Source organism: Notolabrus celidotus, chromosome 21 (genome assembly GCF_009762535.1).
Source record: "Notolabrus celidotus isolate fNotCel1 chromosome 21, fNotCel1.pri, whole genome shotgun sequence".
In the NCBI taxonomy this organism is placed as follows: Eukaryota; Metazoa; Chordata; class Actinopteri; order Labriformes; family Labridae; genus Notolabrus; species Notolabrus celidotus.
The window spans coordinates 20,651,256-20,665,178 of record NC_048292.1 but is presented as its reverse complement, the minus strand read 5'-3'; the positions used below and the strand labels follow the sequence as shown (position 1 = coordinate 20,665,178).

General features: G+C 42.5%; 1 protein-coding gene across 1 annotated transcript in view; it reads left to right on the top strand.

Moving 5' to 3' along the window:
• The window catches only part of cog5 (component of oligomeric golgi complex 5), a 64,089-nt gene that overhangs the window by 40,398 nt on the left and 9,768 nt on the right, over nt 1–13,923 (top strand). The window contains exons 7-12 of the mRNA XM_034673462.1: nt 1,111–1,241; nt 5,497–5,656; nt 7,033–7,145; nt 7,227–7,304; nt 9,482–9,563; nt 13,069–13,273. Coding sequence (XP_034529353.1) covers nt 1,111–1,241; nt 5,497–5,656; nt 7,033–7,145; nt 7,227–7,304; nt 9,482–9,563; nt 13,069–13,273 — 769 coding nt within the window. The remainder of the gene's footprint in view (nt 1–1,110; nt 1,242–5,496; nt 5,657–7,032; nt 7,146–7,226; nt 7,305–9,481; nt 9,564–13,068; nt 13,274–13,923) is intronic.

Sequence of the window (13,923 nt, the reverse complement as noted above, 5' to 3'; positions counted from 1 at the left end):
TTTTGGAGCCAGCCTCAAGCGCATCCACTATGAGCTGCAGTTTTTAGCACTTCTGCATTGGACCAGAGGTTGCCGCTTGGTATAAACAGATATCTGCATGAAGAGCAGCTAACAATCTGTTCTAGATCAAACATTTACACTGAGACGGGGCGCTGGTGGCCTAGCGGTCTAAGCGCCCCACATATAGAGGCTACAGTCCTCGTCGCAGGGGTCGCCGGTTCGATTCCCGGCCGGTCGACCATTTCCTGCATGTCTTCCCCCACTCTCTACTCCCCACATTTCCTGTCTCTCTCCACCTGTCCTATAAAATAAAGGCAAAAAGGCCAAAAATATAACTTAAAAAAAAAAAAAAAAACATTTACACTGAGACACAAATCTGCTTGATGCTGTGTCACTAAAGACAATTAGCGTTTAGATTTCCTGACTTCCTGGAACGCAGCATCAGAAATGATGGATCCCACCTCCATTCAACAAACAAACATTGTAAAAGTAGTTTTCTTCTCCTCTTGAGGACAGACCTGACAAAGCTTTTTACTTTCAGCTCCAACTAACCTGTAATTACAGATTCTGATTCAGAAACATGTTGAATCTGGATCTCAGGTTCCAGATTTAGTCTGAGAAGTGTTCAGGTCTCTGTATGTAGTCTGAGTGGTATCCACCAATCAGGTGTCAGCAGGAGAAACAGTCTGTATGGAGAACAACAGCAGGTGTTCTAGAATTCTGAGGTCAAAGACAGAATTCTGAGAACAAATGGAACATTCTGTGAAGGTCAGAGCTAAAAAAAAACATCAGTGTCTCTAATCCTCTTTCACAGACCTCCATTCAACAAACAAACATTATAAAAGTAGTTTTCTTCTCCTCTTGAGGACAGACCTGACAAAGCTTGACTTTTGACTAATCTGCATTATGATGTTGTTATTTCAGCAAACTTGAGACCCGTTAATTACAAGAACATCAGTTTCTGTTTCAGGTTCATACTGCTGAAGGAAGCCAGAGTGAAGCCTCTGTGGAACTGTTTACAGTGAAACTGAGACTCTATGGACAGACTCCATGAAGCGTACTGATTTGTTGTTTCCTGTCTTGTTTCTGTGTTGTTTCTGTGTTCTGTAGATTACCTGTCACAAGGTGTAGATCTGAGCGGCATTGAGGTGATCGAGAACGACCTGCTGCTGATTAGCAGAGCCCGGCTGGAGGTGGAGAACCAGGCCAAGAGGCTGCTGGAGCAGGGCATGGAGATCCAGGTAAGCACAAATAACACACAGACATCAATAAGACATCTGTGGTTTCAGTCCAGAGTCTGTCTGAAAGGGACAATTTAATGTGAATTAACTTTAAGTATGTTAACCTGTCGCTCCTGAGAGAAACAGAAGGAAACTTGTGGAGGAGAAACTAGCTCTCTGTATGTGTGTCACCTGTAACATACATGTCAGAAAGAACACATGGGATCTGCTAACCTTCATCTGCCCCAGAAAGACTCCCTCTCCAGAGGACAGTGTTCCATTAAAGAAAGTGTGTTATTCTGCGTACGTGTGGGTCTGCTGAGATGGGTGTTAGGTGAAGAGTCTAAAAAGACGACCATGAACAAGACGCTGTTGTTTCTTTCAAATTAATTCCTCTCTGAATGTGATCTCCTTCATATTTGTGCTTGGGCCCAGCAGAGTTATAACGACCCCAATGTATGTTTGTGTCCTCACATTTTCACAGATGTCAAAAAAATCAGTCTCTATTTTTAAAGCGCCAAATCCCAACAAACGTTCTCCTCAGACTCTTTCCAAACAGAGCAGGTCTAGACCGTACTCTATGTTCTATTATTAACAAAGACCCAACATCAAGACAGGATAAGATCCAGTCCCATCTTACAGACAGGACTCAGTCTGATCTCATCTTAATCCACCATGAGCAGACCACTTTGCAGCATTTAGCACATAGTTTGTCAGTCTAAGCCTATAGCAGCATGACTAAGAGCTGGTCCAAGCCTGAGCCAGCTCTAACTATAAGCTTTATCAAAAAGGAAAGTTTGAAGCCTACTCTTAAAAGTAGAGAGGGTGTCTGCCTCCTGGACCCTGACTGGTAGATGATTCCAAAGGAGAGGGGCCTGAAAACTGAAGGCTCGACCTCCCATACTACTTTTAGAGACTTTAGGTACGACGAGCAGGCCTGCATGTTCTGTAGTGTTCTAGAGGGGTAATAGGGCACTATGAGCTCTTTAAGATACGAAGGTGTCTGACCGTTTGTGTCTGAGCTTTGTAGATCAGAAGAAGGATTTTGAATTCTAGTCTAGATTTCATGGGGAGCCGTATTTGTGGCTCGTAAACATGAATGCCGGTAAACACTCATGCAAGCTGCTCCTGAGTTATCAGGGCCTTATACTAAAAACTGAACAATAACACAGTCTCTATCAGAAAGTAAACCAGAGACCAAGTCCTGGACTCAAGTATTACAAACTGCTTCATATCTAGACTCAGCCTCTTGATGCTGTTATGGATTCATATTTATGCATGAACAGAGAACCATAAAGAGAATATCTTCTGCTGAAGTCTCAAGAAGAAAAATCAGATGAATAATAAAAGAGGAGAACTAAACGTATTCCTTCATGTCTGTTTTATTTTCTGACATTTTGAAGGGCTGTGTTTACCTCAGCTGGAGTGATTAGTCTGCTGCTTCATGTGATTTCTTCTTTGTGACATTTTAAAAGTGACAAATAGAACAAAATTACAAAAACGCTCCATTTCAGGAAGATGAATCAAACAATGTTGTGACAATCTGTCATGATTTCCTCCTTAGTGGAATCGCTGCTGGACCGAGTGTGATGTTTTTATGCCTCCACGAACAGGCTGGAGTGATAATTTAAAGATAGAAAACCCTCTGCAAAGCTAACGATCTGACATGTTTTTAAAAAGCTTGCGTAATCTAAACTGTCCCTGACCACTCGAGTGACAAGCAACCTGCTGAGACCTCCGTCTGCGTCATCAGAGGGAATATTTAGTCCGCTTTTCTCCTGGAAGTGTCACTTAGCGTGTGATAAGGTCAGATTTAGACATTTTTTAAACCTTTCTCTTGCTGAGCACATTCAGAAACCAAGAGGAGAAAACAATGAGAGGAAAAGATCGTCTTTGTGATGGAAGAAAAAAGGTTGAAGAAAATTTAACGTTATAATTTTCGTTAACCAATTTAAAGCTGCAGCAAACTGTAAATCTGTCCCTCCTCTACTGAAGAGAAATACCGTTTTCAATCACTTATCAATCAGTCAATCTTTATTTATAAAGCACCAAATCCCAACAAATGTTCTCCTCAGACTCTTTCCAAACAGAGCAGGTCTAGACCGTACTCTATGTTCTATTATTAACAAAGACCCAACATCAAGACAGGATAAGATCCAGCCCCCTCTTACAGACAGGACCATGAGCAGAGCACTTTGCAGCATTTAGCAAGTTGCAGTGGCAAGGACAAACTTCCTTTAACAGGCAGAAACCTCCAGCAGGACCAGACTCATGTTAGACACATATCTGCTGAGACAGTGTTGGAGAGAGGGATAGAGGGAGAGGAAGAAAGAGAGAGAGATGATAGTGGTGAGACGGACAGTAGTAGTTGTAGCAGCTGGAGTCTGGCACATCCACAGCAGCAGAGATCCAGAGGAACCTACGAGACAAGGGAGCTAAGGGGCTCCAGAAAGGTCTATGGTTAGTAACTTTAATGGGACGAGGAAGAGTTAAAGTAAGAGACAGGCAGACAGAGGAGAGAGAGGGAAAGACAGGATCCCAGTGTGTCAGTCTAAGCCTATAGCAGCATAACTAAGAGCTGGACAAAGCCTGAGCCAGCTCTCACTATAAGCTTTATTCGTGTAGCTTCAGATAGAAAAACTTGTCTCTTCCTGCAGGAATTTCACAATAAGAGTCTTTTAAACCTGCTGGAGGGCTATTAATATCAAACATCTGAGCCAGAAGTGTTAAAATATGTCAAAGTACAAGCGTGTGAGGTCAGAGAGAGTTGAACAGGTGTGGCCGCAGCAGGTGGCAGAGTGTGAACCAGCAGGAGGAAGTCTCAGTCTTTTGTTTTTACTCCTACAGCTCAACAATCTTCTATCTTTCTAAAATTAGCTCACATTCTCCCTCTTTCTGTGTACACCACCCGCAGCAGACGTATTTATATCCCGACTTCTGCTGCTGGAGAAACCTTCGCCAACGATTCATGTCTTCCTTTTTGTGTGCATGGCTTTCTTGAGATGATGTACACACACACAGAGAGAGGGAGAGAGCTTCTTATATCAGAGCAGGGACTCGTTTCTTGTGAATGTTGTGTAAGCGGTTGGACGTGCTGCCGGGCTGTGTGGGAGCTCACTTCACCTCAGCGCTCTGACGGTGCCAGCAGAGACCCAGTAGTCATCTGTTGAGTGGGTGAACAACTGAGCCACGTAGAAAAACTCCTCTCCTCTCCAGGATTAAGAAAATGATAATTCACTCCAGATAAAACTGTATCAATCAGCAGCTCTGCTTTACAAAACTCTACATTTACAGGTCAGCATTCTGCACTTTAACATCAGGAGCACAGTAAGCAGACAGGACTGAGCTCGGTGAAGATGAGAGTGCAGCTTCATGCAGCAGATAGTCCAGATGCTGACAGCTCATCCACTCAATCAGACACAAAACAAGAGCAAACTGCCCCGAGCTGCACAACTTCATCGGCCAGTTTGTGCTTAAATATCATCAGCTATTTAAATCATTGTTTCAAAATTATATGAAGAATTGAATGTCGTTCACCATGAAAAAACTTGCACATCAAACTTTGCATCATGAATACGCTCTCATCTCCTAAGTCTCCTCTCCTAAGTCTCATCTCCTTGCCCCCCCCTTTCCTATTCTTGCCTCTCCTCTACTTTTGATCCCTCCTCTCCTCTCCTCTCCTCGTCTACTTTCCTGTCCTCTCCTGTCCTCTCTAATCCTCTCCTATTCTCTCCTCTTATCTCGTCCTCTCCTCTTGTGTCCTGTCCTCTCCTCTCCCCCTTCTCCTAAATCTCCTTTCACTTTCCTTTCCTTTCCTCTCCTCTCCTCTATTCTCTTCTTGTCTATTATCCTCTCCACTCCTTTATCTCCTCTCCTCTTGTGTCCTCTCCTCTCCTCTCGTGTCCTTTCCTAAGTCTTCTCTTTTGTCCTCTCCCCTCGTGTTGTCTTGTCTATTCCCCTCCCCTCCCCTCCCCTCTCCACTGCTTTATCTCCTCTCCTTTTGTGTCTCCTCGTGTCCCCTCCTGTCATCTTGACTTTCCCCTTTCACCCTCCCCCCATTAAATCAGTGGGCTGTATTTTTAGCTGCTGCTGTCACCTCTGTGTGTGCTGACATACGAACTGTTAGCGTGTGAAAATGCCAAATCCATTAATTTGATCCTTTTTAGGAAATAAAATCACCTCAAACCTGTCTCTCCTCTCTTTCTCCCTCTCTCTTTTTCCTCTCTCTCTCCTCTCCCCTCTCTCCTCTCTCGCTCTCTTCTCTTCCGTCCGTCAGAATCCGACCCAGGTGGGCACAGCCCTGCAGGTCTTCTATAACCTTGGCAGCCTGAGGGAGACCATCAGCTCTGTGGTGGGGGGTTACAGGACAACCATACAGGACAACATCACCAGCGCTCTGGACATCAAGGTTCTGACGCAGCCGGCTAACACCCGAGGTAAGACGAGCGGATAAGGGAGAAAGTTCTCTGCTCATGATTGTCCCGGTTTCTAAAGGATGAAAGACAATGGCCTTCTGTGATGTGACCCAGTTCAGGAGCTGGTTTGATCTAAAATAGATTCTTATACCACGGCCACAGAGAGTAGTTCATTTCTGGCTCCAGGGCTGTTATTCTCATGGCTTTATGAGCAGCATTGTTATAATGAACGCACATAGGACCTTCTGATAACCCGACCTTTCTGCACATGGACTCTTCCTCCTGCATTTCTAACTATTACACAACTTCACATAATGTTAACATAGAAGAAGAGATTCATCAAATATCCCTCTGGAAACCAACAGAGATTTATTCTACTTACCAAAAACACACAGACTACACGTTAGCTTCACTCAGTCTGATTTACACCGTTCTGCCCCAAATATAAGCCTGGGCTTGTATTTGTGTCATGTCCTCCTGTTATTTAATCAGGCCCTTTCTTTAAATAAAACTTCATCTCATGAGCTGATTTTTTAAGAAGTCTCAGTGGAAGTTTACCAAAGCTATAACAGCAGACTTATCCTCAAAAACCTGCAGTATAAAAGCTTCCTCCATGCCTTCTCTGCTGTTTTTTTGTTTTTTGAAACACTGAATGTCAGAAGAATTAATAAAGACTGGGCATGAAGGTCATAAAGGTCAATTATTCATAAAATAACATACCTAAATAAAAAAATCCACAAATTTCCATTATTAAACTCACAAAACATGAATTTAAGACACTTCGTAGAACCTCAACAGATGTTTCCTAACACAGCAGACTCATTTGAACTTTTTGAATATTTTATTTTATAAAAGATTCTTACTTTTATGAACAGATTTTAAAAGTGGGTTATTAAAGTGGAGGATTCTCCTAAGCCACCTCTCCTATCCCTCCTCTCCTATCCCTCCTCTCCTATCCCTCCTCTCCTAACCCTCCTCTCCTAAGTCTCTTCTCCTAAGTCTCCTCTCCTAAGTCTCCTCTCCTCACCTAAGTGTCCTCTTCTTAGTCTCCTTTCCCAAGTCTCCTCCCCTCTTCTCTTCCCTAAGTCTGCTCTCCCAAGTCTCCTCTCCTCACCTAAGACTCCTCTGGTCTCCTCTGGTCTCCTTTCGTCTCCTCTCGTCTCCTCTCGTCTCCAAAGTCCCCTCTGCTAAGTCTCCTTTCCTCTTCTTCTAAGTCTCCTCGCCTCCTCTGCTAAGTCTCCTTTCCTCTTCTTCTAAGTCTCCTCGCCTAAGTGTCCTCTCCTATTCTTCTTCTTAGTCTCCTCTCCTCTCCTTTCCTCTCCTCTCCTCTCCTTTCCTTTCGTCTCCTCTCCTCTCCTCACACACTAAAGTAACCCGTGGTGAATCTGTCCCTGCAGGAGCACCAGGTAGAGCGATGCTGCCGACGCCTGGGAACACTGCAGCTTTCCGTGCTGCTCTGTGGACCAACCTGGAGAAACTGATGGACCAGATCTGTGCTGCGTGCAGACAGGTAAACACGAGCAGAGCGCTCACTGAAGGAAGGACTGACCAATCAGGTCACATGCCTCAACTGATGTATATTTGTCTCCAGGTGCAACATCTGCAGAAGGTTCTGATGAAGAAGAGAGACCCCGTCACTCACGTGTGCTTTATCGACGAGATCATCAAGGTGAGATAACGCCTCGGTGATAATTACAGCTGCAATCAGGAGCACACTGACGAACAGGCTCGTTTAAATGAAGCTGTCAATTATCTGAGCACACTGATTCCTCCAGGATCACATCAACGTCTGACACCGTGTGACAGCTTCATTATATGATAAGCTCTGGAATTATACCACCTGACTCCGGGGGTCTCTGCTCAGCGTGGAGATTAGATTTTGACACATAACACAGAATGGGATTAAAGTGCACGACCCGTACTGGCTAATACAACATGTGAAGCTTTTGAAATGAGTCAGCTTCACATGGGGTAGCATAGCAAGGAATTTTAACAAGGCAAAACAGAATACAACGTGAATTAAACAGAATGAGGTGGTGTGACAATAGACCAATAAATCATTGTTTAAGAGATTTTTCAAGGATGAATACTAAAAAATAAATAAATAAAGTAAATCAATGAAAATGGATAAGTTAATAAAAGCAAGACATCTCACGACCCCCCATTTGTGTGAAAATATCAGAGTAATCCTTTACGATAAAAACCTGAGCTTTGTTATGAAACGCAGGGTTGATATTGTGGGTGTTGTGATTAGTTCTCTGCAAAATAAAGTGCCACTTCAGTTTATTTGAAAGCATTAAGGAAAGACAGCAAGAGTAAAACCAGCACGATACACGTGTACACGGTCACTTGAGCTTCAGGAGCTGTATTAAAAGTAATCATGTCAGTCTTTGACACATTTTCTAGACCCCCATGAGCGCCTCGCTGTCGTACCTCCACAGAAAGCCAGATGCACAAATCAGAGTGGGAGACTGTTTCTATGGAAACAAAGCTCTCACCAATTACCCCGAGCTGGAGGTGTGAGCGGGAGACCTAATGACATGTCTAAATGCAAGGCTCCTCGGCACCGCAGCCGCTGTTTGAGTCTTCACTGTCATGAGCCAGAGCTTCATGTGTCAACAGGAGAGAATATCAGACTAACATGTCGCCCTGCCTTTGGAGGAGCTGCATCAGAGACATGTGATGATGAGAGAGTTCATGAGACACCTGAGATTAGACAAATGAGCTGGAACTCATTTTCAGGAAGATCATGTTTTGCAACAGGGGAGCAGTTAGAGCGATGCACACTGCTCCTCTCTGCACAGTAACGCTGACAAGAAGCGTGATGTTGTGAAGCTGCCTGGAAGATTGCTGTCAGATCAACAGGCTCATGAGACCTAGGAAAGAACATTATTCTCTTATTACTCTTTAAGGAATAATCAAAAGTTATTTTTTTTTATTTGCAAGACAAAAGACAAATAAAGACACAAACCCAATAACATAGGTGACATGCACAGATGTCAAATTTCTGAACCTAGGTGTGCCTGTGATTGTGTATGTGAAGCAGAGTACTGGATGATTCTCTGGCAATGGAGGTTCATGGTTAAAGTAACATAAAAAATAAGAAACTTAGGAAAAATTGAAATAATAAATAAATAATACATAAAATAAATAACTATAATCATCACCATAACCGCTTTAAACATTTTTTTAAATTGTTATAATAACAATTAGTATTATTATTCAAATAAACACTAAAATACTAATAATTATAATAATATAATAATGCATAATTATTTAACACAAATTAAAATAATAATGATAATAACTGTAATTATAATTACAACTATAAATTATTGTTTTTATAATATTTATGATAATAATAATAGTAGTAGTAATAATAATAATAATAATGATAATAATGAAATAAATTAATAATAATAATAAAACTAATAATGATAAAAATCCCCTCTAAATCATTACCATATTTGTTATAATCATCATCAAGGTCGGGGGAAGTGTCACTTCAGCTTTATTGCAAAGAGCTGTAGAGCAGTCACATCTGGTTCACCCACCTTCATCGTGGACGTGAAGGTGCAGAGAGTGAATTGAGGAGGTGATGGAGAGATGAATGTGAGGAGGAGAGGTCAAACTGACAGCTGAGCAACAGACCTTCAACAGGCCTCTCTAATGCGATGAGAGGACAATAAACAGAAACACACATCCAATTAGATTACAGAATGAATGCGTTATCATCGGTCAGAAACTTTAGACTCTTTATTTCTATGAAAGTATACAGCTGACATCTGAACCAAGAGTTAGACTGGTTTTAAACAAGAGTGTTTCCTCTCTGTTTACTGTTGACAGGACGGTCAGCCAGATATCCTGTACACCTTCTGGGCCGATGTGACCAGCACGCTCAGCGAGGAGTTTCACAGAGCCACCGAAGGTAAGACCCAACTTTATTTAACAGGCAGAAACATGGACCTCCAGGTGGAGCAGACTTTAAGACTGTAATCTCAGAGCAACGGCAGGTGTTCTAGAATTCTGACATCGAAGACTTAATTCCAGAATTCTGAGAATAAAATGGAACATTCCATGAAGAAGGTCAGACCTAAAAAAACATCCTGTTTTTTAGACCTCCATTCAACAAACATTGTCGGGGCGCCGTTAGCCTAGTGGTATAAGCATATGCCTCATATACAGAGGCTATAGTCCTCGTTGCAGCGGTTGCAGGTCCAGCTCAAATGTTGTATTTTTCAGTGGCCCTAATCTTCCTCCACAGAAAGGGGATGACTTTGCCCCAAATAAATGCGTTATTGCTCCTTTAAATACAAGCCCAAATAAAACAACACCAGGAAGTTTCTCAAGTAGGAGGATCATCTGTACGTTTTGATGCTGCAAGCTGAACTGTCACCAAGTATTAGAGTCATGTTTAACATTTTCCTTTGTCAGATTTCTAAAAGTGTAATTATTATGCTACCATTGAAAGGTTTGGATACCTTCTCATTCAATGTTTTGAATTTATTTTAATTATTTTCAACATTGTAGATTATTACTGAAGACATCTAAACTATGAAATAATCTGGTTTAGCCATAATAAGGATTACATCAGTAGTCAAATAGGGCTATCCATTGTGTACTAACCCTACCTCTGAACAACACAACTGATGGTCTCAAACACATTAAGAAGGCAAGTAATTCTACAAATGAACTCTTGACAAGGCTCATGTTAATTAGAAACCATTCCAGGAGACCACTTCATGAAGCAGACTGAGAGAATACCAAGAGTGTGCAAAGCTGTCATGAAGGAAAAAGGGGGCTACTTTACAGAATCTAAAATATAAAACATATTCTGCTTTGTTTAACACTTTTTTGTTCATTAAATAATTCCATACATGTTCTTTCATAGTTTTGATCTCTTTGGTATTAATCTACAGTGTTTCAGATAATTAAAATAAATACAAACCCTTGAATGAGAAGGTGTGTCCAAACATTTGACTGCTGGTGAATCATCTGCTAAAAACACGAGTATCATCTACACATCTTGGTCCCACACAGCCTCCAGCAGCTCTGATGTGCAGGTAAATGGACAAAGGACAATGTTTTCCAACAAATTATTTGCTCATCCTGGAGCTGGTGGACGTTTGCTGTATGTTACATTTTTGATGCAATTAATCGGTACAAAATTTGTCTTTCTTTTTCCCATTTATCTTCAATAAAGTGCGTCAAACCACAAAAACTCTGCAACATTTAAGTGGAGTATTAAATCAGTGGTGTGGATCACCGTGTGAAACCAGGTCTCTTGGTTTAAAGCTTCAGCAGGATGGAGAAAAGCTTCACCGCTCACTTGATGAAACCCTCATTAGAGGGAAACATACAACACTCCTTAGACTCAATGACATGTGATGGTAAAATGTTTAGAGGGATTGATTTTGCAATCACACAACTCAACATATTTTTCCTCTGTTGCTTCATCCAGCATGAAAACAAACGCAGAGACTGATTGCAGCACGCAGGCATCGATGAGAGGAGGAGGATTGATCATTTTGAGGCTTAGTGCTCTGCAGTATTTGGAGCTGTTTCCAAATGAGAGCTGAATGTTTGTTTCACCTCTCTGTTCATTAATCATCACGCTCTTGTTTCCCACCTCAACAGGCTCGCTGCAATCAATACCGAATCAGAGCAACAAATGAAAAGTGTGCAGGAAAGTCAAAAAATACAAAGTTAACATGGAGTATGAGTGAGTCTGTTAAGAGATGGACTCAGGGAGAAGAAAGACTCAATTATACTGACAATCACACACTCTTGTTCTCTTTCACACACACTGACAGATCTCTTGGAGGCAGAGTCGTCTGATAACAGAGAATAACAAAGTGAGAACAGTAGAGGTGGATTTGGCGGCGAGCTAACATACTTGGCTTCAAACCGGCACGTGAAACGCTGGGTGTTTGTGCAAGCTGTGTGAGGAAGATATTCTCAAAGTGAGAAGCCTCTGATCATGTGACGGATTTACTGCAGAGGCATGTTCGTATACATCTTCGTATCTCCTTCAGTTTCCCAGCGACAGTGAACCAATCTTTTTTTTTCTCACCTTTCTTTATCTCCATCGTGTCTGAGAGGAAATGTCAGTCTGCTTCTCACTTATTTCCAGACATCTGTCTCCCCTCAGTGCCCTCCGTCTGTACCGTCTTATAGCTCCAAACTCTTCTTGTGGTGGAGGTTAGATGGGATGGATTTGTAGAGCGTGCGTATGTTAGCAAGGAGATACAAGGAAATACAAGTCACCTGTGAAGGTTCTCAGTCATCCAGGTCTTGGTAATTCAAACTTCACCTCTCCTCCGAAAGGCTTCTTCAGTTCTGACCAGACATGGGATGGAGCTAGAAAATAAAAGCCTCTAACAGTCGTTCTGGTCATCAGTCGTCAGAGGGTTTGAAATGAAGCAGGATGTTGTTGGTTAAAAAACAAACGCAGCCCGGTTCATTTCCTGAATGACTGTCAGAAACTAGGCTAACGACTGTCAGGAACAAGGCTAACGGGTGTCAGGAAAGTCATAAACAACTGTCAGGGACTAGGCTAATGGGTGTCAGGAGCTAGGCTAACAACTGTCACAAAACTCCTAAACATCTGTCAGGGAATAGGCTTACGACTGTCAGGAAAGTTCTGAATGATTGCCAGGAACTATGCTAATGACTTTAAGGAACTAGGCTAATGATTGTCAGGAAAGTCCTGGACGACTGTCAGGAACTAGGCTAACGAATTTCTGGAACAAGGCTAACGAATGTCAGTAACTAGGCTTACAAATGTCAGGAACTAGGCTAACGACTGCCAGGCCAGTCCTGGGTGACTGTCAGGAATTATGCAAACAGGTGTCAGAAACTAAGCTTACAAATGTCAGGAACTATGCTGACGTCTGTCAGGACAGTCCTTGACGACTGTCAGGAACGAGGCTAACACCTCTAAGGACCCCATGTGAGAATTTTAACACAACCACGACTGTTACTGGCTTTTTATTTTCAAGCTCCTTACTCAGCTTGGTCAGAACTGAAGAAGCCTTTCAGAGTTCAGCTACCTTTTGGATCAAGCTTTGAAAGTCAGCTGTGTTGATGCTGTTTGTTCTGCTGTGTAATAAGTGATTCCATTTTCTTTGTTTGGTCTTAAAAAGTTCTGAAAAATGAGTTAAATTCGATTTTAAAGAGTCTGCAGACACCGTGCTTGGAAAGGTTGTTTGGTAAGAGTCTTAAAGCACATCGATTAACAAAAGTAGTCCTTGTAGCAAACTGAGGATGCCAGGTTGAGTTTATCCGACGCGAGGGGACTGTGATTTATGAGAGCGTATCCTGGTATGATGCTCTGTCAACTTTACTTTGACACAAGTAGTTTCTGTTTGACTTTCCTTTGAGTTATTGTTCCCTGTAAAACTTCCTCACTGTGTCCTCCTGTATCTCCGCAGCCTCGTCCTTCCTCAAGCAGGCGTTTGAAGGAGAATATCCAAAGCTGCTGCGTCTCTACAACGAGCTGTGGCGCCGCCTGCAGCAGTACAGCACCACCCTGCAGGGGGCGCTGACCAGCACCGGAGGGATGGACGCATCCTTGGACATCAGCAGCACAGAGACAGACAGCCAGGACCTGTTCACACACGGCAAACAGGATTACAAGTAAGGAGGCGCACGCGATGCAACACGATCAGAGTGGACGCAGGGTGTGATCACACCTGTGTTTGGTGTGAGGGTTTATCTTTAGAGCATATTTTTGTTGCATTTGTTCAATTAACACTTCAGCTTCAAGCTCTTCTAAAGCTTTAAACTTACTTTATACATTCTGAATAGTACATTTAATACATTTCATTTGCACACAAGCTTACTGACCGCTCATGTTCAGGTAAGATCAGGGTCCAGGTGCAAAATAGTTAAATTATAATACAGCCTCTAAACACTCATGGAAGAAGTGTTAATTATTGACATCTGTTAACTGAATGCTTTAACATTTTCTCCTCCTCTAAAACACAAGAGTGTTCCCCCACACACACACACACACACACACATGCACACACACACACACACACACACATGCACACACACACACACACACACACACGCACACACACACACACGCACACACACACACACACACACATGCACTCTCACACACACACATGCACTCACACACACACACACACACACCACTCCAGCAGCTTGTCTACACTGAATAGTGATAGGACGAGACGCGGTGGCATTTTACCTCCATGTCTGACTGCAGTTGAAGTGCTTCGTTTACAAATGTCAGCTCAGATATTCAGACCAATTAG